The 25,936-nt window shown below is 30.2% G+C and overlaps 1 protein-coding gene across 4 annotated transcripts in view; it reads right to left on the bottom strand.

The window, feature by feature from the left end:
• Positions 1-361: 361 nt before the first annotated feature.
• LOC107440096 (SCY1-like protein bma) overlaps positions 362-25,936 on the bottom strand; it is an 811,210-nt gene continuing 785,635 nt past the window's right edge. For 3 of the 4 annotated variants that reach the window (XM_071187972.1, XM_071187971.1, XM_071187973.1), the window contains 5 exons: positions 22,594-22,691; positions 19,910-20,052; positions 18,041-18,240; positions 12,592-12,783; positions 362-5,433 (listed from right to left, as the gene is read on the bottom strand). In XM_071187972.1, the coding sequence (XP_071044073.1) occupies positions 5,413-5,433; positions 12,592-12,783; positions 18,041-18,240; positions 19,910-20,052; positions 22,594-22,691 (654 nt within the window). In that variant the 3' untranslated portion in view covers positions 362-5,412. The remainder of the gene's footprint in view (positions 5,434-12,591; positions 12,784-18,040; positions 18,241-19,909; positions 20,053-22,593; positions 22,692-25,936) is intronic. The other variant, XM_071187974.1, reaches the window with a different exon arrangement.

Raw genomic sequence — 25,936 nt, forward strand, 5'->3', positions numbered from 1 at the left:
TTCAGTATTGCTTTAAATAAGTACTTAGCATGTTTTCGGAATTTTCACTAAATAACAGCACAAGATGCAAAAGCATCCTATTACTTACATCCTACTACTTTATTAATATAAATAGAAATCTTAGTATTTTTTACCTCAAATGATTTGAATATTTTGCAGTGGATTATCATTATATTGCTCTAAGACCTTCATTTATATTCAAAAATCCTCATGAAAATGACTCATAGTGTACTACCTTTTCTGAAAGTAACCAAACAGCAGAGTATTTGACCAAAAAGTTTACTAAATATTGGTTTAGAGACAAAATGTATATTTATAAGGTGAACTAAATTTATTTTTACAAATGAAAAACACTAAGAACAACATTACACAGATAAAATTTTATTTTTCATGACGTGTGTTAAATTAACATTCAAAACTGACGAAGTACTTCCAAACATAGCTTTTTAAGAACACATGAGAATGAATTGAAAAGGTTAAACATTATTAGCACATAAAGACACGAAATACAAACACAACAAACACACACAACATCTCGCTGGCTACGAGCAAATAGTTGAGTTTAATCTTATGTTTCTAAAAAACTATTTAGCGGGAGAAAATTTGATCGAAAGAACACGCATACACATATTGCCTTATATGGCGGTGCATGAATGATCACATAAAACATTGAAGTATTTTTTTGACAGAAAAATTCAGCGGAAATTAAGTCGCTAGAATGTGAATGCAAATTGGCACATTTATATATCTTTCATTATCCTGTTGATGTATAGTAGCATTCGCTTCGCTTTATAAGAACTGTGATTTATTTAAATACATAGAAAACTTGGAGCAATTTATTCTCGATAATTTATTTTACTGATGAAAAATTTTACTTTTTAAAAGTCAGACAGCAGTTTAATATTTTAAGTTAAATTTAAAATGCTTTACAAGTCCTTAATTTAAGATGATTCGGAGATTGAGATCCGATTCTCAATTAGAATAATTTGCGATTGTTAAACGAATTATCTCAAGAAAACTGAAGCGGAAATAAGGTTGAGTTCATAGTAGAAATGATAGAAAGTTGACATGATAAACACGTCACAATCCTCGTCATAATAACAGACAGAGATTCCGCTGGACCCTTACACCCAGGACCCGAATTTCCATGATATTTTTTTTTTAAATAAGAGGGTATGAAAAAAAGTATATGAAAAGTATCTAAATTTTCAAAAATTGCATAATATAAATTAGTACTTCAAATGTTTTAAAATTAAAAGAAGTGGAGAATGAAGAGGATCGGGTAGTCTGAGAGGAAAAAAAATGATCCGTGATATTCAGCAGACAATGAATTCTCTATCTCGTTATCCATCTATTAATCTGTATATTTATTCAATTCAGAGGTAGACAAAACAAAGAATTTCGAAATTTTATATATATATATATATATATATTGATATATTCCAATAGATACCAAAATATCTGTTAGTTTCATTGGAGTTTTTAATTAATTTTTACTAATATAGTATACCAAAGTAATTGGAAAAATTTTTTTTTCATCCATATTCAAAAATTTCTGAATAATTGATTTTGTAAATGAAAGAAATTTGCTTGATGAATAGCTGCTTCTCATAGATAAGTGCAAATTTGAAAAAAATTATTGTTTGGAAGTGAGCAATGTTTGGAAGATTTTACCTTTAACCGTAGAAGACACCGGTATTTAATGCTGAATTTTATAACCATAAACAATTAAAATGCTAAAGATAATATTTTTCACTTATTTTGACTTACATTAATACAAAATACTGAAAAAAGTATGAAAATATGTATAATTAAAAATTCTGTGTCAAAAAGGGTTAATGAGGACTGATCCAACACTTGCCTCAATGAAACGTACTAAGTACTAGTACTATCTGCTATTAATACATATTTTTTTTTAGTTATCCTGTCTACTAAAATATGTTGGAGATATATATTTCCCCCGTTTCCTCGATAAAGAATTACGCGTCACAAAGGACGCCTAAAAACACTTTTTAGAGCGTCCTCTTTACGATTTCTTGACGTATTTGACGCTCTATAGCACGTAGGCTGAATCGCTGAACAAGTTTAATCATTATGACGAGGAGCATCATGTTTGAGGGCTAAAAACCTGTCGACTTTTCTTCCATTTCAACTACTGAGCAAAATATTTTTGTTTAATTTTTAATTATATTTACGAATATGTTCACAGACGCGATTCAGTTTTTTCGTAATTTGATTACATCTAGTATATGTTTCAACTCTTAAATGCTGAATTAGAAGTTGTCCTCACCCAAACTTAAAATAATAATACCGAAATTGTTTGCGGAAACGAAAAATATTTAAAAATAAAGTCCTAAAATAATAAACTTTTAAAGTTCTAACACTAATTGAACAGAAATAAAATATAATGTTTATATGTACCAAAATTGAATTATTAGAAAAGTTATGTATTAAATATAGACAAGCTTTAGTAAATGATTGTCCAAAATTGAGTAAAGCAGTTTTCTGCGAGTTCAGGAAGAAATCTTTGTAAGAAAAATAACACTTTTCTTAACTTCTAGAAATTGTACAAATTTGATGTCTTTAAATCATCAACTAGCAGAGAATGTTAAATTATTCAAACTAGTAAATAATAACTTTTATCATTCTATGTTATGTTTTTCTAATTGAGCATTGAATTCTTCGGCGTAAAACGAAACAACTTGGTGTTTATTATTTCTTTTTAAAAAAGTAGATAATAAAACCAACTTACGATTCTGGCTTATTAAGTACAAATAATATAAAAATTAAAAAAATTTTTAATACAAAATTTTTTAAGTATTTTGATGGCCTTTACGCAGAATAGCATAAAAAATAAGATTATTACCATTTAATAATGAGCAAATTTAAATTTGTATATGAACTAAATTTACTAATCATACTAGTTGTAAAATTTATACAAATACTAAAGATTGTACACAGGGCAAGGTTCAAATGGGAGAAAAACAAATTAAGAGTTTTGTCAAAATTTCAAAATAGGATTTTAACAACATACATTTCTGGGTATACATTTTCTTGTAGGGGATAGCCACCGGTCATTAAAGATTTTCCTAAATGTTATTTTGCAAGAAGAATGTTACTAAACAAAACGTAACTTCGAATATTTACTTTATAAAGAAAAGGAACTACTTGTTTTGTTATCAAATTAACAATAATAGATATCTAATTTTAGTAAAGCAGTTTAAGTGTCATAACTTAAAGTATTCAAAATTCAGAAGCTCATATTGAGAAGTTGCTATTCCTTTTGTCTTAATTTAAAATATAATTGGGACTGATCAATTTTAAAAGAATTTCTCTATACTTAAATTCGAAGAAAAAATTTCGTATAATAATATTAGGGAAAATTATAGTTAAAAATTATCTATAAGGTGCTTGTTTTAAATATTTAAATAAAAAAATATGAATCCTTGACGGTACATTAATTTAAAAAGGAGTGTAGGTTAAAGTCACCAAAACCGGGATACATCGTGGTGCATTATGGTTATCGATTGTTGCCTATTGATAAGGAAAAATGACGCAGTTTCTCATTATGAATTTCTTTTTGAAATATAAAAGGTGACACGAGTAAGTTAAAAGTGCTGCTTTGAAAAAAAGTGCTTAAACACGTGCAATCTACTTAGTAGTTATGTAAGTAACCATATATGCAACACTTATTAATAGGCAAAATGGGTTAAAAATCTATTAAATTATTCAATGAATAACAATGATAAATTGAGAAAAGAAATATAAAAAAATGTCTAAATTCTTCCATTTTTCTAAACAGCATACATGCATTTACTGCTTCTAAAGATAATCACAAATAGATTTTTTTCAAATTTTTGAAATACATAAAGAGGCAGAAATTATGCACGAAGGTTTTAATGTTTTTCTTACTTCTAATTGTAGAAACGTAGATTTTATTCATCAATATAACAACAGGACTTATATAGTTTTTTGATGAATACTGAAGTGATCACATTGTTGATGATCAAGTTGTTTCTATTAAAACAGCAATACAATTTAGGATTACTTTGTTTTATTTCTAGTAAATTTGAAGAAAAAAGGAAAACAGGTTTTGGAAGTTCTTTAGTTTTCCGAAGATATAAGCTTAATTTCTTATTATATCTTTTTCCACTTTATTAAGGTCTGTGATAGTTTGAACACAATATTATTTGTTTCTTGCTAATTTAATAATACTTGTGTTGCTAGAGGCGTCCCATTTCCGTAACATCTCGCTGCGATGGATATAAAGATTTAGCTCCACTTAGCTAAAGTTAGTCCAGGGTCAGTTTTATTTTTGAGATAATCGAATTGTTATCAAAATACATATTTCAAAGACTAGTTTTTAAAATAAAAACATTTCATGCAAACACCAAACTTATTTATTGCATTAAAGTTGGCTGCATGCCTCTCCAAGATTGTTAAATATAAAAATTTTTTCATACATATATTGGGGCTGTGCTGTGGGACCCATCAAATAACGATTAAATTTCTTATTAATGAAACATATTTTTGTATTCTCATTGGAAATTCTTTGTATAAAAATATATAGCATAAAATCTATTTTGGAGTAGACAAAATTCTAGTTTAACGTTTTAAACCAGCGTGAGATGTTTTCACAAGGAATTAGTTGAATTTAAATATAAAAATCATGTGTCGGCATTGATTTTTGAATTTTCTGTAGGGAATAATTGTTTTTCTCTAATTATCATTTCAACTGCAGACTAAAATTAGTTAAGATATCAAGAGCTTCTCAGTTAACAAGATTACAATTAACAAGCTAAATGTAAATATTTTTTGCAATAATTGAAGATGAAAAGATATAGTTTAACGAATCTTTTTTTTAGAACTATATCCCTCTGATCACATGTTTTATGTGCTGAGCAATTTTTTAGCAACTCGTAATTGGGCTTGATGAGGCATTTTTCTAGTCACAAAAGTTGAATCTGTTCTCAGTGTGTCAAGTGACTTGATTTGAATATTAACTAAAATAAAGATAAATTTCTCAATCATCCCGCCTGAGCTACGATATCCATCAGAGTTAGGTGTTACTTGACAAATCCACGGTTCTAAATGGACTATCTGCAAGTGGCAACAGCAAATATCCTTTGTGGTAAATCTTCACTAGTCAAGTCAAAAGTGAGCCAACAGTGTTCAACGGTCAGAGTTTTTCTATAAAGTTTTGATGTAGGAGTGTCTCACTGAACTGTGGTGTGATATGGAGGGTTGGTAGCTATCAGAATTGAGTTGCGAAAAGACCGTGGTGTTGGTCGCTGTGTTGTCGTGGATTGTCAGAAGGGTGTAGGCCCGTACACATCAGATCACTATTGCTTGATACCAAAACCGTTTTTCTTCCTTCAATTATTCGGAAATGGATCTGGACAGTATCAAGTTTTATTTTCCAAAGAGAGATTGCTGCGGAGATAATATAATAATCAGAATGATAATCATAAATGTGAAATATTTTTCACATAATAAAACAAATAAAACAGGAAAAACATTCAAGTTTACACACAATTCGTTACACACAATTCGTTACAACACAATTTCGCAGACAATTACAGTAGTTCAAAGAGATGAGGAAATAAATGTTTACGATAAACGGAGGTGAAAAGCAATCTTATGTTAAAACAACAAGAAGAAAATGGTATTTTATCTTTAAACTCAGACCAACCTTGATAAATCCGTCCCCATTATAAACAAAGATCAATGTTTGATTCACGTTCTTTACATACTAATTAATGTTGCTCAGGTGAAAAATATAAATATGGCTCTTACAGGATTTTTAAATCAGGTCCTTCTCATTTTACTGTTATAAAAAGGAAAAATATTATCTTTCCTTCGGATTATATTAGAACAGGGTTCTTAAAGTAATTTCAGGTGGCTTCTGGATACTTTTGATTTTTTTTTTTTACCAAGGTTCAGAAAAAACTCCTATTTTATACAAATTTTTTATTTCAATGTTCATTCTTTGTTAACCACAACATATTTTTTAAATAATTTATACCTTTAAAAATTCTTTTGTTGTCTTGTTTTTAATTTTTCTTGTTAAATTTATAAGACTCTTTCTAAACTTTTCCGCTGTAATAACGTTATGTTCTTCATTGCCTTTTACCAATGTCTTGCGCGAATTATTAAAACAATTTCAAGAATTTCACAACTCTTTTATTGTTTGAGAAATCTGTCTTTAATATCTGTATTGAGCAATTGCTTTTTATCTTTATTTTAAATTTTTACAAGCAAATTGACTAATTAGCCTTGTGTACTCTTTGGTCTTTTTTTTCTTTACAACATATTTGTATGCTAATTTCTTGAAAAATATAAATCTCTGAATTTTTACTCTCGGAATAAGAATACTGATGAAGAATTTGTCTTTGTTGGTACGAATACTGATTTTTGTGATTACACTTTGTATAATGCCACAATTATTCAGTCATTAAATTTATTTAATTTAAATTTTTTATTTTGCTAATAATTTCAGGGTAGTATTTTTATTTTTAAATGTGAAATTCTCTTTGATATTGCCAGAAGTTCAAGAGTTTTCTATGGTGAAATATGAAGTGCTTTGTATTATTTTGGATATCGAATTTACTTCTTCTGAAAGAAAATCTTGTTAGTTCTTAATTCTTCTTCTTTCTATCGAGGTCAAATGTTGCAGTCAAATCCTATCCATGTTTCTTTTTATCTTCCTATTTTTTTACTTATTTATTTCTACATTTAAATTTCTTTTTCTTTATTTCTCTACATTTAATTTAATTTTTCTACATTTAATTTCATTTTTCTACATTTAATTTTCTTTTTCTTCATTTCTCTACATTTAATTTAATTTTTCTACGTTTAATTTCATTTTTCTACATTTAATTATATTTTTCTACATTTAATTATATTTTTCTACATGTAATTTTGTTTTTCTACATTTAGTTTTATTTTTCTTTATTTTTCTACATCTAATTTTACTCTTCTGCATCTAATTTTACTCTTCTGCATCTAATTTTACTCTTCTGCATCTAATTTTATTTTTCTACATCTAATTTTATTTTCTGCATCTAATTTTATTTTCTGCATCTAATTTTATTTTCTACATCTAATTTTATTTTCTACATAGAATCTTATTTTCGAGATAGAATCTTATTTTCTACATGGAATCTTTTCAATGGATATCAGTTTTTCAATAACCTTAGATCTTTCTGACTTTTTCAAGTTATCGCCACTTGATTTGAGACCATAGGTGATTGAGGTGGCGCGCCAAATTTTCCTTTTTTCTTTCGAGTGTCGGAATTTATCTTTATCGTGGGACTTCGTTTTTTAAACTTTAATTTATTTTGAATCCTTGATTCTATTAAAAAATCAACTTATTTTATTTTTAAAATTTAGAAAAATTTCCTTACCATTGGATATAAATCTATTTGCATTTTCAATTTTATTTACACTTATCATTCTTTAAAAACAAAAATTCATGAGCAAAGGAAAATTAATGAGCAAATTCAGAGAGCAGCCGTTGAGTTATGAAAATTTTGTCATTTGAGACATTTGTAGTAGAAACATAAAAAAAAACATGAGTTAGCTGAAACTAAAATTTAGAAACGAAATTATAAGAAGAATGAATGAACACTTAATCACGTTTAAGGATGAGACTTAAGACTGAGATTTATTTTACGAAATTTAATCCTTTAAGATTGATTAAGGAAAATTTGTCAATAAATTCAAAAGCGTCCGATTTTCATGTAGAATTACAATTTTTTAAAAATACTTAGCTTTTAAATCCATTAAATAATCAAATAAGTTTAATAAAGAAATCCCTCAATAAGGATAAATTCCGCAAGTTGAAAGAAATAGAGATAAGGCGGCGCACGACCTCCAACAACCCATGGTCTCAGATTAAGTAACGTAAAATTGAAAAAGTCAATCTCAAAAAGAACTGAATACAACCTTAAGAGTGAGATGCCTAAATGAAAAGATTAGAAATAGAAAATTTAAAGAAATATAGCCTATGAGTAGCTTTGAAAACTCTAAATAGTAATTTTTAATGGAGAAAAAGTTCCCGTTTACTGTTTGGGACTTTAGGGTAAACAAAGCAATAGTAAGGTAAACAAAGCTGTCTTCTTCCATAAGGGCTGAAAAATAAAAATTTGAAAAGAAATATTGACAGGATCCAATTACAACTTTATCGGAAGAAAAACTATACCTACAGAGGAATGAAAAACCCACGAAAAATGCCAAGTACAAGATAAAACTAAAACCTATAAGATTCTCTTTCAGAAGAAATAAATTCGAAACCCAACATTTTATATTTAAATAAAGAAAACTTTTGTAATTATAAAGCATAAAGTGAAATACACATTTTAAAAAAAAAATTGCTTTGGTAACAGTTTTAGCAAACTAAGAGATATGAAATAAATAAATGGATTTGAAATATTAAAGATAGATTTGATAGATAAATAAGTAGAACATTGATTTACGAGTTGAAAACAATATTCAAATCAAAATTGCTGATTCAAGTGATTCGGATAAATTGAAACAATGACGAATCACGTATTTTGAATCAGTGAACCGAATCACTTGATTTAAACTCTGAATTGAGCTGCGTGATTGGATCAGTGAGTCGAGTTACTTGATTCGAAACAATGATCTGAATCAGTTTCCGTTAATTAGACGTTCGTTAACGGCTAAAAATCATTTTTAGTATGAATAGGGTAAGAAATTTCACATAATTCTTTTAAAAGCTATTAAGACTTCCTATACTGCTTGTTCAACAGAAAAATAAAATTTTGATTTAAAATATTTTTATTGCATAATGCTTTCGTACTTGCTGCCAAGAGCAAACTTTTTAAATCTATTTAAGATTTCAACTATTTAAGGCAGTAAAATATTTTCCGTTTAAGCAAATATCGAACCATATTTTAACAAATCAAAATATACTAAAGAGATGAGGATTACATCTGAAATAATGTTGAGAATTTAAAAAGCAATATTGTCAAATATATTGTCTATAACAGTGATTCTCAATCACTGTGCCGCGGCACTTTTGTGTGCCGCCAAATATTAGAAATGATACAATAAAAATTATAATGCTTTTTTAATTACGAGTAAAGTTTAAATTCAAGAAAAGTATATATTATAANACTTTTTATAATTTTTAGACGCTTTAACCGCGCGAACATTTTTGTCGGCGATTGTATTGTCTCTGACAATCTTAAAATAAGATGGAAGTGTTTAAATTTTTTACGACACACAATTTTAAAAAATGTTATAAGAGCTAATCATTAAAGTAAGCTATGCTATTAGTAAACAAATTAACAAAGGATAACTAAAAAAAACAACTATGTAAAAAACAAATTAACAAAGGATAACTAACAAAAATTAAGCTAACAATTATTAATTAGCAAAGAAACTAGTTAACAAGAAATCACAAAAAATAACAGTTAATAATTATAGAAAACAAGCTAAATATTAATAACTAGCAAAAAAATAAATAACTGTTTCTAACTAATAAAAAATTGGTCGAACGAAATAATTAACCCCTTAATAAATGTGCTTTTGTAGTACATATTATTTTATTTCACATTCAAAATTATTATCACAAACTATTTAACACAGTGTAATATAGGTAAATAAACAATTTTTAATCTAATTTTTTTCATTGTGTGCAGTCAAATTTCGAAATCATTAAAAGTGTGCCGCAACAAAAAAAAAAAAGGTTGAGAATCACTGGTCTGTAATATAATATCCATAATATATTGTCAAACGTTTGTAATCTTTCTGTTGGCTACTTGCCCCATTTTTTTTAAATGTAATATTCTTGAGGAATGGAAAGATGAAAATGGGGGAAACTTTGAGGCATTAAGTACTAAACTAACAATTCATATACTGCTTATTCATGGAAATTGGGAGAGAAGGGAAATAATAGTCACGTGTTCTTTCAAAAGATTTTCCGCAGATTTGTCTTTTATAAAGGAAGTACGCATATGTAAAAATTTCTTATTCAAACGAAATAGAGTTTAAATTAAAGAGCGTAGTCGAAAGCATAGGATTTTATAAAAGTTCAAAATATGACACTTCAAAGTCTTAGTTCTCTTAAGCGTTTCTCTTACCAATTTTATTTGAAAAAAAAATGCAAAAATCAAAAAATTTTTTAGTTTATTAATTAATACATAGAACTAAAAACAAAACGAAACAAAACATTATATACAAGTTTTAAGTTGAAATTTTAATTTTTTTTATGTGTAAAAATATTTACCATTAGTTTACTATCCCAAGTTATCTGAGGCAAATGAAAAAAGTTTAATATTAGTCTTTGTATAATAGTTTTTAAGACAGGGGACAAAGTGATACTTTCAAAGTAACACAAAGTGATACTTTCTAAACGTCAGTGAAGTGATGCGCCATTTTTTCTATGTAAATTCAGCAACCACGCAACACGTGTGCAGTCCCACAATCCACCAGCAAAACTCTCAACCAAAACTTGGTAAACTTTCAATCGCAGCAGATAATTTTTTTATTTTTATTTCGGCCGTGTACAAACGTGATAAAACAAAACGTACCGATAAATTCTGCTGCTCCAGAGTTTTTCCGGCATAATAAATATTTGCAATATATACATAACTCGGTTAACTCGTTAACTCGGTTAACCTAGTTAACTCGGGATAATCAGGAAAGTGGTTGATATAAATAAACCGTATTAATGCACGTATGTTCATGGCCAAATTATTAAACTCATAGCTGGAAGGCCGCTGGATCATTCCCACTACTGACATTTAAATTACGATTCTATACACTGAAAAATGTTTTATTTTTATCTAAAGTATATATTTATATATTATTAAAGTATATATTTACATATTATTAAATTATAAATATATTTATATATTATATTATATTATCTTTTAATTTGGAATACATGAGGCTTTTTCTCTTTTTTTTAAAATTATACATTTTTTTCAGCCACGAACTCACTTCATGAGAAAGACGTTTAAAACCTACATCAACTTGTACGCTTTTAAATTTGCAATATATGAACATTTTAAAATGTACTAGAGGGAGAAAAGTACTTACTGAAGTAAAAAACAACGAGAATAAAGTACAAATGGAGTACAGAAATGGACATGCTTTAGTTCCAGTTGTCTAATTCAAGAACCTTCATAGAAAGTTACAGAGATAAACACGTAAAAAGTGGTTTAACCAATAGAGACAGAGTAACTACAGTCAAACCCCCTATAGTGAGCAAAACATTCTCTCCCGTGCCTTGCTATTATTGCTAGACGATATGTTATTTTTTGTGGATATAGTGAACCAAAAAAAGAGAGGAAGTTGGATATTATGAACTTTTTTCTGTCCTCGACTGATTTTTTTCTTTATTTTCTGGTGATTTTGAAATTTCTACTTAAAATACATATACCGATTTTTAAAACCATCTATAGAGTGAAATGTAGCCGTAAGCATTTTTTCTTGTTTGCTTCTTTTATTTCAATTTCCCATCCCTGAATAAAGGCCATCCCTACATTTTTTGTACCCAAGACGAAAAGTTATAAAAAATAAAATGTAACACATTTTTTGTTACTACATACTATTTTTTAGTCATTTTTTTATTTCATTTTATCCGTGGCCATTTATTTAAATGTGTAATAAAAGGGAGGAGTTCAGAACCATTAATTGTTTGTGGTATAGATATAGCGAACTCCCGGTTATAGAGAACTGAAATTTCGGCTTCTTGAAGGTTCACTATAGCGGGGTGTGACTGTAGTTTGAACAAAATAATAAGAATTGGACAAGAAACAGGTATGACGGGGTTTGGCGGAAACCAGGGCTAAAGATTAAATTAGAATATATTTCCAGACGTTTGGAAATTCCATCTATATATGACGATGAAGATCGTCCTATATAATTGGAATCCTAATTATAGGTTTGAGTTTTCTTCTGCTAAAATCATTCCGCACTGCTAATTACCTACCGAGCTTGATTTTTGGGAATCATTCCATACTTTGAAAATTTTGAATAATTTAGTTAATGATATTTCTAGTATCTCGCAATTTCCCAATATTTGGCAATCTAATTAAATTTTTTTGCATCCTGGGGTATCAGCCAAACTCCTCACACTTATTTCTTATCACGTTCAAACTTATTTCCCAATCCCTATTGGTCAAAACCTTTAAACCCAGTGGTCAGAAAACTACATAATTTTTGTAGTTTACTTTAACTACTTTGTTACGAATGTAGTTAACTGCAACTACAACTACTTTTTTTAAAATGTAGTGACTACAAACTACTTTGGAATTGTATTAACTACTTCACTACTTTAATGAGACGAACTTAAGTTAAATGAAAGGGAAAAATTAAGAAATATTTATTCATGTTTACATAAGCCAGTTTGTAACAAAACATTTTTTCTAAAAATAATACCTTCAATTTACTTTTCCACTGTCATTTGGTGTTTAATTACAAGCAAAGGTTCTTGATTAGGGAACCGAAACTATAGTATGTCCATTTCTCTAATTTATTTGTGCTTTATTCGCATAATTTTCTACTTATGTTTACGTAGCACAAATTATTCTTTATCCACCTTTTGGAAATACTTACTACTCCAGATCCTATTTGTTGTAGTAAACTGGATGCTGAGCCTGCTGGGCTTGGACCTCGACTGTTACAAGTGGCTGGTACTCCACTGCTTGCATAAAGGGCGGCTGCAGAATACCTCCTCATATTTCCACGTCCGGAAGTCAAAAAGTCCATTCCGACGTTAGGGGTGGTCACTTGTGGTGAAGGGCTTACCTAAAAATATTCCATTAGACGCTGCAAACTTTTAATTAAAAACAGTTCAAATAAGCTTACGAGCGCCGAATTAAGAATTAAAAAAAAATAAAGATTCATAATAATGTAAGATTTTAAATTTACTTCAAATTTTGTAGTTGATTTGAATAATTATCGTTTGTTATATTGAGCTAGTAGAGAAGAAATATTTCATTAATCAGAATTGCATTATTTTCAATTTTAAGATTTTTTAAAAATATTTAAATTTATATTGAGTAGGATATGATATCTTAAATAAAATAAATTATAGCTAGAATTAAAAATAATCTGTTTCTTTTTTTTAAAATTAAACATTCATGTTATTCTTACAGTAAAATTACTATGCAAGAATCAAGACAGCATGATAGTGATAGAGAAAAAAAAAAATGTAACGAACTTATTGATAAAAAACATGTTGCAAAATCTTTTGGTGTTTTTTTTTTGCCAGGCAATTTTATAGAAATAAATATATCATTATTTTTCCTTATAGTATGTGACTATTTTGGCATAATGGCTATTCAAATTATTTTTCTTTATTCAATTATTAAAGGCTAATATATTAAACTATTAATGGCTATTCAAATGATTTGTTAAAATATAGTTTTGATTATGTTGAGTTTCTTTTCATTATGAACTTAATATATATTCTTTAATAAACTTAAGAACTAGATTAATAATATGCAAATCAATGAGAAAATACATTGAGAATGAACGCATATGATGCCTGTCACAGCTAATAAAGCCATTTGATTGACATCACTAAAAAATTTAAATTTTGCTGGAGGTTATAATATATAGTTTTAAAGTTTTATGTAGTTATAGTTTTAGTATATACAGTTTTTAGGCAGTAGTTCAGAGTTGGACCAGTTAGCATGGTTTTGGGCTTTTAAGTTTTTTCTATAATAATTATGAAATGCGACTAATGCTTTAGCTAGTAATATCTCAGGACTGCAAACAAATAATTAAACTCTTAAAATTTAATCTTGAATTTTGAAGGATATTTTTACAAAGTTGTTCGAACCCTGCCAATTTAGCTCGTATACGGCGTAAGGGAGAAAAGCAAAAACAACGCCGACGCACGACCCCGTACCAATAATGCCAACAAAATGCATCTATCGGGGAATTGACCGTGACCGGAAAGACAAGTTGTATATTTTTTTTCACTCTCCCTTCGCAAGATATTCAAATATTAGTCCAAACCCTAACTAAACCTTAAATGTACTGTTCGCAAAATAATAATAATAAAAATAATAAAAATACGCACCACTCTGAATTATTTTTGATCCCCGAATGACCGGATTTTCGCGTTCTAGGACTCAAACTTCAAGACTAGGACTCAAAACAACCATTCTAGGACTCAAACTAGCTCGAGAGGATGACTTCAAATACATTAACTAATAAGGGAAGACGATATTTTAAGTTACGAAATCAGATACAAAAACGTAATTTCTCTGAATAAACATGCCTTTGTTTCTACAGATTCGGATTTCTGTCCCCCAAAATATATGGGTGTGGCAATGGTGGTGATCGCCATTATTAGCATATAGTGGAAGTATAAGAATTCATCATGCATTATCTTATAAGTTATAAATAGATTTTTGTTTTCGATTCGGCGCGGCAGTGAATTAATGAGTCTGCATTAGTAATGAAATAAAAAAATATCCGTTTCATTGATCGATAAAAAAAAAGAATAAATATTTTATGTTCGCTTTAAAAGATTAACTTTTTGATTTATTTTAAATATTTTTTTATTTCTAATGGCAAAAGAAAATGACAAACTCTTACAAAAACAGTGAACAAAAAGGTGAACAACAAGTAAGAGAAAAAAGTCACTATCTCATTAACAGATGTCGGGAACTCCAGTAGTGCCTCACCTCAGAGNCTAAAGCAAAAATATATTACGTGGCTCAAAAGTTTGAAGTATTTACTTTAGTTTTCTCTTAATACAAATCTGAATACCGTGTTATCTTGTGCTTCACTAGCCCCTCAGAGGATGACGTCACAAATCTACTGAGAGGCCTTGACTCTCGGTGGCTATGCTCAGAGTCCCCACGCAGAGCCGAGCATCTCAAGATGGTTCCTGTCCATAAGTTCATTATTCGAGCATAACGGGCAATTTGGGTCAGCGAGAATGCCGATGCGACAAAGGTGGTTTGCCAGGCAATTTATTTTAAATATAATTCGATTAATAAAATAAGCTTAAGTAATTAAAGATATTTTAAAAGGTAGGAAATAAATATGTAATGCCAATTGTGGCATCACAGGGGGTAGCCGCAATCTAGGAAATATGATCCACAATCTGGGAAATATGATCCCCATATGATCAGGAGAGCGAGCTAGAGTTTGGACCCCTTAATTTTAACTTTACTTTCTGCGCATTTCGTCAAATCTCGAGAACTTTTTAAGCGAATCGAAAAATTCTGCACACAATTATGAAATTCGTTTATCCAAACATAATTCCATGCAACTTTTAGTTAATATTTAGTATTTTTATTATACAATAATGGAAAAATTTTGAATTGTGCGGTATACGATTTTTTTACATCATATTACATTATGTAATCTTACAAGGCAAAATGCAAAATTTTAGCGAAATAAGTTGAATAGTTCCAGAGCAATCGAATTTTAAGTATACGACTTCCTTTTAATTCAATTTCTCAGGAAATATTTAGCGATTTCGCTAAACATTTGTGCTTTTCCAAGTAAAATTACAAACTTTAAAACGATGTACCTCACAATTTTTAAACTTTTTTCGACTATTATTCAATAAAACAATTAAAAATAATAAATATTTACTAACATTTAGTTTTTGCTTGGAATTATCTTTGGATAAACAAATCTTGTAAATGTGTGCAATTTTTTTTAATTCTATTTAAAAGTTCTCAAGGTATGGCGAAATACGCAAAAAGTAAAATTAACATTAAGGGATCCAAACTTAGGATCTTATCTCCTGACCAAACTATGGGGACTATATTTCTTAGATTGTGGCTACCCCCTATATTTTGGGGTCAGAAATCCGTTTTAAAAAAGGTATGTTTATTCAGAGAAAGCACGTTTTTGTGTTTGATTTCGTAACTTAATATATTGTCTGCAATAATTAATTGGCATATTTAAGGTCTCCCTCTCGAACCATTAAGAATGTCCTTGAACGTGATGATTCGATCAATAGATCAAAAGATATTTTTTTTAGCCGCACTCTTCCTTATAAAAGAAACTACTGCCTGAAACGAAAATGAAACAGTTGCTTGAAGCCTGATAAAAATACTATTACTAATTTAGGTCAGAAAAGTATTATCAGACAAAAGTGTCAATAGAAGAAGTTTGTAACAATCACTAAAATTATTTCTATTTTAAAACAATCAAGTATTTTGAATTGTTTAAGAAATTAGTATTTGAAATTTTTATTTGAACTCAGTAATTTTAAGAAAATACAAAATTCCGATAAAAAATTAATAATCCATTTGCAAAAAAAGTGTCATTAAGAATGTCCTTAAACGCGATTCGATCAATAGATCAATATATTTTTTTGGGCGCACTGTTCCTTTTAAAAGAAACTATTGCTTGAAACTTTAAGGAAAATTGAACAGTTGCTTGAATCCTGATAAAAATACTATTACTGATTTAGGTCAGAAAAGTATTATCAGACAAAAGTGTCAATAGAAGAAGTTTGTAACAATCACTTGAATAATTTCTATTTTAAAACAATAAAGTATTTCAAATTGTTTAAGAAATTAGTATTTTAAAATTTTCATTTAAACTAAACTTTTTTAACTATTATTTAACTTATTTTTAATTATTATTTAACTTAAATTTTTATTTAAACTAACTTTTTTAAGAAAAAATAAAATTCCGATAAAAAATTAATAATAAATTATTTGCAAAAAAAGTATCAATTATTATCTGAAAGAAAATTGCTATTCCTAAGTCAAACCTCACTGGCTGCGGTTAGTAGGTGAGTGACCAATTTCATCAGCGTGCGAAGGGACCGAGAGTAAGCGGTATCTGTCCTCATTAAGCTGATCTACCGTGAAATGCTCGATTTCGCTACCAAAGCGGGGGTTCCATTTTTTCTGTAGAGGATCAAAATTGTGATAGCACTTCTTTGAATCATTCTCTTAGAACCGTATCCAATAGCCCCTGTGAAGCTCTAGTAAGACGTAAATAAAGTATTTCTGCATGAAAATTACTATCACGTAACTGGAGTTGATGAGATGCACCCTAAGATGGTTTGACTGTATTAGCCTATAGTGCTTGCTGAGGTAGATATTGCGAACAGAATGCCGACAGGCCCCACTATCTCATATTAGCAGTTAAATATAAAATCAACAAATCATGACCTAACAGTTTGTATCAAAGATATGACTAATAGAGAATAATGCCTTTCACCGTAGAGTACAGAAGGAATGTGTATGTACCACTAAAATTATTGCATTTAATAACTTACTAAGTTAAAATTACATACAGGGTGCGTCAAAATTCCCCACGGGGTTTGGAAGGCTCATAACAAGCAAATATTACTAAACATTAACAAATTTTACCTTACCTGTTCTAAAAATATGTACTTTTGGTGATGCGGCAGAACTCAGGTCTCAAGTCAAATTCTTGCCGCACTTGCTGCAATATGTCACGATCAATGGTAGCGGTTGTGATCCTTCGTCATAATTTTGTTGAATCACGTGACATAGGGTTCAAAAATACATAATCTTTGATTTTATCCATAAAAAAGTGTCAGGGAGTTAAGTATGAAAAACGCGGTATTCATGGAAGAAGCCGATTGTCGCCATTCAACCCGCGTTCAATCCAACGACGAGGAAGCTCGTTATTTAGGAAATTACGAAGGTCTGTTGGATAATAGGAATAGTCTCAGCTTTTCTTAATGAACGACGCATAATCTTCCTGGAATTGTGGCATTAACCTCAGTTGCAGTATATCGAGGTAAACAACGCTACTCACTGCAAATTGAAAGACTTGAAGCTTGTCGCGTCACTAAAGGTTTGGATTTTGAACATTTGCGAAAAAAACGTTGATGATGTTGTAAGTAAAATTTGATGATGTATTGGAAATTCTTTGTTCCAAATCTCGAAGAGAATTTTGACACAGCCAATTCAGAAAAAAAGCATAGGTAATTTAATATTTTCTAAATTATTGAAGATGAAATATTTTATGGAAAATAAAATAAATTCTTAAAGATACCAAAGATGGATCACGTTGAGTTGTTAGCAAACTGATGACTACTTACTTTAAAAGAATTGAATTGGAACCTGACATCTTGTGGACAGACACTGGAATGTCTTCTCTGTACATTGCCTGGAGTATATGAGCCATCTGGACTTGAAGGAGCAATCAGGATTCGTGGAGGTTGTATTGTATTATCAGAATGGCGACGACCCGGCAAAGTTGCTTGAACCCGCAGCAGGTTTGAATCTGGAGATGAAGCCTCTGTAAGAAGAGTAACATAGCTAATCATGTACTACAGTACCCTGACTGGCCCGTAATGCAACCGGTAGGGTAGGGTAGGATCTTCTAAATGCATTTTGGAGTTTTAATCCCTTCATTGATTTTAGCTATCGATAAGAACACGATACAACAGTTTTCTACTTAATTCTAATTTAGAAGAAAAAGTTCGCTTTTGAGAGTTCAAAATTTGTGTGCATCTATAAGAAAATTCTATGCCAGTGAAAAAAAATTCATGCATTGAAATCCATTCCAAGAGTAGTCATCCAAGAGCAGTAAGGGTCATTACGTGCATCCCTCCTCTACGCTCCAGGCACTGTTGTATGTAATGCCCTTAAAGATAGTATGCAATAGTTCAAAAGACTATCATCGTTGGGGCCAAAAGACATCATTGGGAAACTTACTCAAAAGTGAGCGAAATATTTTTGGAAATGCTGCCAATTAGGCTAGTAGTGTCTTTCGCTTCTTTCAAAAAATAAAATGAGTGGGATTATTGAAGGGATTAATAAGTTCATGCATTACTAAAAAGCGATAAAAGAGAATTCAATCAATTCCTTTCTTGCTGCAGGATTATACTTGCTTTCCTAGTAAAAAATGGAAGGAAAAAAAGGTGCTAAATAACTTCTTACTAGTAGATACTATTTAAAATGTGATTTAGTGGAAAAATTACTTAGTGATAATATTTACTGCATTTAACTGAGGAATGACTCCGTTGTTCTGATCCTTTTTCGTTAACGACTATTTTTCAAAGTTTTAATACCAATAGTTTCCGAGAGCAAAAGCATAGTACAGAGTAATTCAAATTAAAATATCCCTGTTTGCAAATATCTCTAGAGATAAATTATGAGTTTAAATCCTTCTTAAATTAATTGTGTGAGAGCGTAAAAGGTCTAAAAAAGCGTGTATATGGACGACTTGCCACTGAAAATATGATAGCTCTGTAGTTCCATGACACAGAGAGGTGTAATAATGATTTTTTTTCTCTATTTGCTGTTTTTTCTAGGTTTTTCTCTTTCGTATTTTAGGTATACTTTATAGCATCATTAGACTTTGTTACTTTTAGTTTGGTGCTGCATAGTCGTATTTAAATGCCATTAAATGCCTGTGCCATTAAATTGTAAATTCAGTCTTGACCTGCAATATAAGCATTTGGAATTTTTACCGTTAAATTATATATTCAATCCTAATATGTTTTTTTTAAATGTCCGTTGTTTAAATTATCAAAAGTCTGGACTCTTTCAACAACATAGAGCCTCGATTTCAGCTATCGTCTATTTTTTAAAAACACTTTTAAAATGTAAATAACCCTCTTACAATTTAATATTTGTACCCCTTGAATATGAATTGTCTCTACAGAATATTGCAAATAGGAATATAAATTATGAACAACCGTGCACTTAAATAAATTTATTCTTTCTTCCGTAGAGCTTTCAAATAAATTAATTCTATTTCAGAAAATCAATCTCATCTAAAGAACGAAGTATCATTTAGATTAATCAGCGTGTTGACTTCTAAATAGAAGCAAAATGCCGTGCATCTATAGGAGTAGGAAAGAACTTCAAAGAACTTTAAAAATGTCGCTATTCTAAAGCCGTGCAAGTAAAAAAGGAAAAGCTGTCCTGAGTTTACTACTGCTATCTGATTGCTAATATACCTGATCCATTATTTGCTCCGGATGAGCGGCGAGCAACGTCATCTACTGAAATACTCTGTCGCCTGGATTCCAGACGAAGTGTTGGAGGTCTGTGGGGATAACTTGCAGATTGTTCTGCTGCAGACGCAAAAGTTGTAGGAATACTGTTCGAGAAATAGAAACATACATATTTAAATAAAAATTAGAAAATATGTTATAAAAATCCAGAGGAAAACATAGGTAACCCAGTTTTACTTACTTGTCTAAGAATGCGGTACACATAAAAGTTGTCGGTGTTTACACAAAAACAATCACGAAAGTATGACGTGAATGCTCAAATAAAATCAAATTACTTGTACAAAATGCTAAAAATTTGTATTAAGTTAAAAACTGCAGTGAAGTTCTCAAAACTCCACTAGGGTGATTCTTAAATCAAACTGTACTATTAAATCGAAAATAAGAGAAATAAAAAAAAAAATACTTTCTGCCTTTGGGTATACGCAAAAGAATTATTTATTTTAACAGAGAGAGATTGGTGTTTTTAATTTTCTTAAATCTATAGTTGTTTGTTAATTATTACTGTAAAAAATATCCATTGTTTCCTTGTATTTCTCCGTGTATACGACGGTTTAGAGTTGTTTTTATTTTGAGAAAACGGCTTTTCACTTAAATCGTAAAAGGATTAAACGTTTAACGTTCGTTTGTTAAAATTCTAGCCTCTTCTCTTGCAGTTTTGATTACTATACTTTAACTTCACGCTTTCTCAAATATTTTACGGTTATTTTTAGCACTTGCACTTACTTTTCAGCAATGAACAACCAGTCAAATTTTCATTTTGTGACGTAGCCAAGTTAACAGTTAACCTATCATAAAGCCGAAGCGTAAACCTTCCTCGTAAAATCCTCTTTTTTATTCTGAATGCAAACAAAAACTGGTTCTGAAGCGGCGATGAGGTTTTCCCTTTCTCAAACATCATACAAAAAGAGTTTTTTACATAATAAAACTGGTTAAGCTTCTTTTCTCGCTTCGGAGATCACGTTACATATGAGGAAATATTCAAACGCAAACAGTTAAGAGGCTCTATCTGTTTGTGTTGTGTATTATTTAATGGTTTTGAACATTGTATCAATAAAAATGTTATTTGACTTAGTCAAATTCATACTCTACCTGATCAGCATCTTTCTTTAGATGTAGTTTTTTGATAAGTTATTACGAATGTTGAGCCGCTATCATATTAAACCTTTTTGCAACTAAATATGAATAATGACGCAAGACTTTTAAGGTAAATACAGCTTCTGACTTTTTTTTCGGAATAAAACTCTGATAGAGAGTTCACTTCATTAGGAGGTGATCCAGATTCGAATCCCAGCGGTGGCTGGCTTGGTAAGAATTCTTCTTTCGACTCGCACAGAGCTGATGTAAAATATCTTCAGTGATAGATGAATCATAGGTTAGAATTCCCTTACCTTCGGGCGAATCGTAGCGAGAATGCATGTAACGCAAATGTGGGTTTAATTCCATCAAAAAGTACTCCTCAAAGGCTAGTTTGTTCAATGCTTGATCCAGGAGCTCCTTTGTCTTCTGAGTTGGGTTTAAAATTGCTAGGCAATGGAGTTAAACATTGATAGTCGTAAACTCAGAATTGGGTCAGCTGTTCAACGTTGAATATAAAGTAATAAAACTCTAGGGCCAAGGTAGGTTTGGGAACAGAGCATTCTCCTCACAATAAATGAGTGACCCAGGCTCGAATCTCAACGGTGACTAGTCAATACGAGGTGTAATATCACTTTAATTAAATAGCATAACCTATTAATTTAAGTATAATTATGTTTCATTCAAAATAGATTTTGTCAACATTCAATTACATCAACTTGATGATTTAAATTCTATTATTTGATTATGATATTGCAAAAGCAGTAAAAAAATTTCGTCTGCCCCTGGTTCGAACTCATTTCATTATTATAAGAATTATTATCATAATTCCTGTCTTCATTTTTCTTTTTGCTAATATGTTTTTTAAAAAAATATTTGACCTTCAATTTTAGATAATTTGTTTTGCAGAAAAGCAATAAAAAACACGCGTCGAATCGTTTCTCGGAAAAAAATTTCATCTCTTGGTATCCAACCCTGTCTGGTCTTAAAAAAAAAAGAACAACTGGTTCTGAAAAACATAATATAATAAAATGTGGATTGAAATTATTGTATTTCTTTCCAATGTATAAATGGCAACAAAATTTCTTATGAATGCTCTCTTTTTTGCTGTCACATTTTGTTGTTCTTTTGTTGTTTTGAGTTCAAATTCATCAATAATCATAGTAAGCCAAATACGATGTATATTAAATACCAAATATATTTTCTACAACTATGAAGTTGTTTAAGTGATTCGAAAATATTGAAAAGTATCTTACAAATGCAATTCTACGGCCATCAATTTTTTTTATAAAATAAATGCGCGATTTTTTCAGTGTCATATATCGTAGACTATTATTAGAATTTTAATGAAAAGAATAATGGTTTTTTAAGGTGTGGAAATACATATTTTACAGAAAATATAATTCTATAAGTTATTAAAAACCTCTCCAATTAGAAAGAGAAAATTCTAAGAAAGTACGGTCACACTGAAGAAACATATGCGTGACAAGGTAAATGCCGAAATAATTTAGTCAGGAGTTAAAATGTTTACCTCTAAGCCTGAGTATACTCACATTTCTGTAGAAGACAGCTTTTCTAATTTGAGCTTATTTCTTTGATTTCGTGCCACATGATCTAACATTTCTCTCAGCAACTCCACTAAGCTAGTAAACTGAAAAAGAATACACAACTTATAAACTGATTATGTTGTTAATTTGCGTAGCACTAGAGCTGCACAATGGGCTATTGACGACGGTCTGGGAAACATCTCTGAGGATGATCCGAAGACATGCCATCACAATTTTGATCTTCAGCAGAGAGGATGGCTCCCCTGCTTCGGTAGCCCGACGTCCTGCTCTCGAATTCGAGCACTTTCCGGTAGAACAGTTTAATGAGGACCGATACCGTACACCCCCGGTTCCTTTGCGGGCTGAACAAAGTGGTAACCCACCCGCACACTGAGCGCAGCCATTGATGCTTGCATTCGGTATTCTATTGGAAACCGCGTCTTGACGATCAGTCCACTGTAGGAGTATAAACGGATTACTTAATACTGCTAATGAAATCTCTTGTGTAAAGTTATATTTTAAAAATTGAACTTCGTATACAAATTGTCATAAATTGAATTTACTTCATGGTTTTTTTCATACAGTGTCAGCCAAAGCATTTTTGACAAGATTAAAACGAGATCTATGCTTATCAGAGTTGTATCACGGATTAAATTATAAGACTAATTAAATTATAATACTAATTAAAAAATTGACACATCATGGCTGAAAAAAATTAATTCTTCAAAAATAGATCTGAAGTAATAATTAATCATGTGCCCAAAATTTAAGGAGACGGTGGTCTTTTTAAAGCGAAATCTCATTTTTGATACTAGAAATTTTTTTGTGACCTATACAAGGTATTTTAAATTTTACGAATTATAAAAATTTATATTATTCTTTCTATTTGTAAAAAATAATTCCAGATATTAACTAAATTAAAAAAAAGTACTTCCTACTTTAAGTTGTGCAACAGTGTATGTCGGGTCAAAATAGGCATAAAATATTTCAGCTAATATAATAAAATTTTTTTTTCATTAAACCACCCAGTAAATTTCTTTTGAAAACATTTGTAGCAGAAACCAAGCTATATAAACATATGTTCTTTCTTTAATTGCAATACATTTGCACAAATATCCAAGATGGTTCGAGGTTTCCAGCAATATTTTTAATTTTTTAAGAGAGTCGTTATTTATTTCCACAATTGGAATTTTTTAAGCTAATATTAAAGAAAAAATGTGACTTTCTCAGTATTTAACACCTCTCTAGCCAAATCATAAATTCATTACTCAGTCTTAGCAAAATCTTTTATTACTTCTTGCTACTACTTCTTTTGATTTCGTAACTTTTAGATATGCTGTGTTGACGGTTTACAGTCGGAAATCTTATTTAACGAACATTTCGGAAGTTTTTTCGTAACATAACTTCCAAATAGTGAAGTGAATTTTTTATTTAACGAACTTTTCTTTCAGATCTACTTTCCCTATTTACCAAAATATTTTAGAACATTTCAAATTTGTTGACGCATTTTATGGGGGAAATGACCTCTAACTGATTTTTAAAGCCACTTTAATTTTAGAGAAAGCAGTAAAATCCCTTTTTGTTCGCATTCCAAACCAAGAACTCAGACATAATTATGGGATTTTTTCAGTAGCAATTAAACTTATGAACGCATGTGGTAATGTATGTTTAAAAGTACTTTTATAATAAATGTAGCTATAATTTTATACATAAATTTAGCTTTTTTTAGTTGAAAATGTATGCATTATGATAGTCTAACACTGGATAATGTTTTGCTCTATTCTTGCTTTTTATGCAGATTTCTTTTACGGTTATGATTTACAAAATAAATAGTAGATACTAGTTTACAAGATAAGGTGTATCAATTGCTATTTTAATTATGTCTAGTGTTTATGAATTTAAAACCTGTTTTGTTTTGTTTAAGTATTTCAAAAGGGGATTTTCTATTTAGCGAATTTTCCACGTAACGAACTTATTTTCGAGATTTAGCGTCTTCGTTAAACAGAGGTCCGACTGTATTTCCTTTTAATCCCTTTCTCTCAGCCTATTTCAAAGCTTAATATTTTTAGTTAATAAGTACATTTGAAAATGACTTTCTCAGCAAGATTAAGTTTTTAAAAAATACTGATTTAAAGTAAGACCTTTAAGAAGCTAAAAAAAAAACCAATAGTGAAAAATTTGACATGGATATTCACAAAGAAGGGAGACAAAGTATTGTAACAGAAAAAAAAATAGTTCCAAAAGTTATCGAAAAATGGCAGTTTGTGATAGATCCGCATGCGCACTACTCAGCGAGATTTCATTTATACGGATTTTGAAGGTAGAACTCTCTCCACTGTTTGACGAGTCTCCTTTTGAGTTGCCCCTTGAGGATGGACGTTAAAGAGTATCGAGGCAACCTCGTGAATACAAGGAACCATCATGTCAACGGGGTAACTGTTCAAACTATCATGCTATGAGGCACGTGCAATCAGCTTGATATGGAACTCCTGATTTGTCTAGATAAAGCTATGACAGACTAAATACATGTAATAAACATATCCAATTATTTGCACCTATTCATTTTCCTTTTTGAAGTGAAACTTCGAAAGTGACTTCCAACAAGGTTGCGTTAAACGTGTAACGCAACGATAAACAAAACAAAACATTAATAACAAGAAAAAGTCGTTTGGTTGCCTAGCAACCAGCTAGAGTTGCAGTTATTACATCAGCAGACGATTTAAAACAATTATTCAAACTAACTGTTTATTGATAACGGAACATCTTTATTGCCACTATCCATTGCAGGTTCACAAGCTCTGGCAGACGTTATTGGTGAAGAAACTGATTATTGTGAGCGGCCTGTGATCCTTGCAGGAGATTTTAATGTGAATTTCTCGTTACCTGAAGCTGAAACATTATTAACCTTCCTTATAGGCAAATTTGGATTGGAAATGATAAATGGTAGGAATGATCCAACAACCAAAGGGGGAACTTCCATTGATGCAGTTTCTGCAAGATGTATTGAAAAAATAGAACTCAAACATTTCGTATCTTACTTTAGTTATCATAATCCCATTGTAAATGTTATAGATTTGGATATTTCTCCACTCGAAAATGATAATTAAAAGATGCGATCAATTGTGAATTGTAAGCATTGTTAATAAAGTTTGCCTTAAAGAAGCAAATGATTTCACTAAAAATTAATTTCTACCCCTTCCTATTTTCATTTCCACATTACGAAGTTTCACTTTTTTCGCGCGGAGGGACTCCACGCACTATTTTTTAATTTCTATTGACTTGCATAATTCCAGCAGGATAATGCGACACCCCACCCGTCTAGAGCTTCTAACGAGTGGCTTCAAGAGCA

Source organism: Parasteatoda tepidariorum, chromosome X1, assembly GCF_043381705.1.
Source record: "Parasteatoda tepidariorum isolate YZ-2023 chromosome X1, CAS_Ptep_4.0, whole genome shotgun sequence".
Lineage (NCBI taxonomy): Eukaryota > Metazoa > Arthropoda > Arachnida > Araneae > Theridiidae > Parasteatoda > Parasteatoda tepidariorum.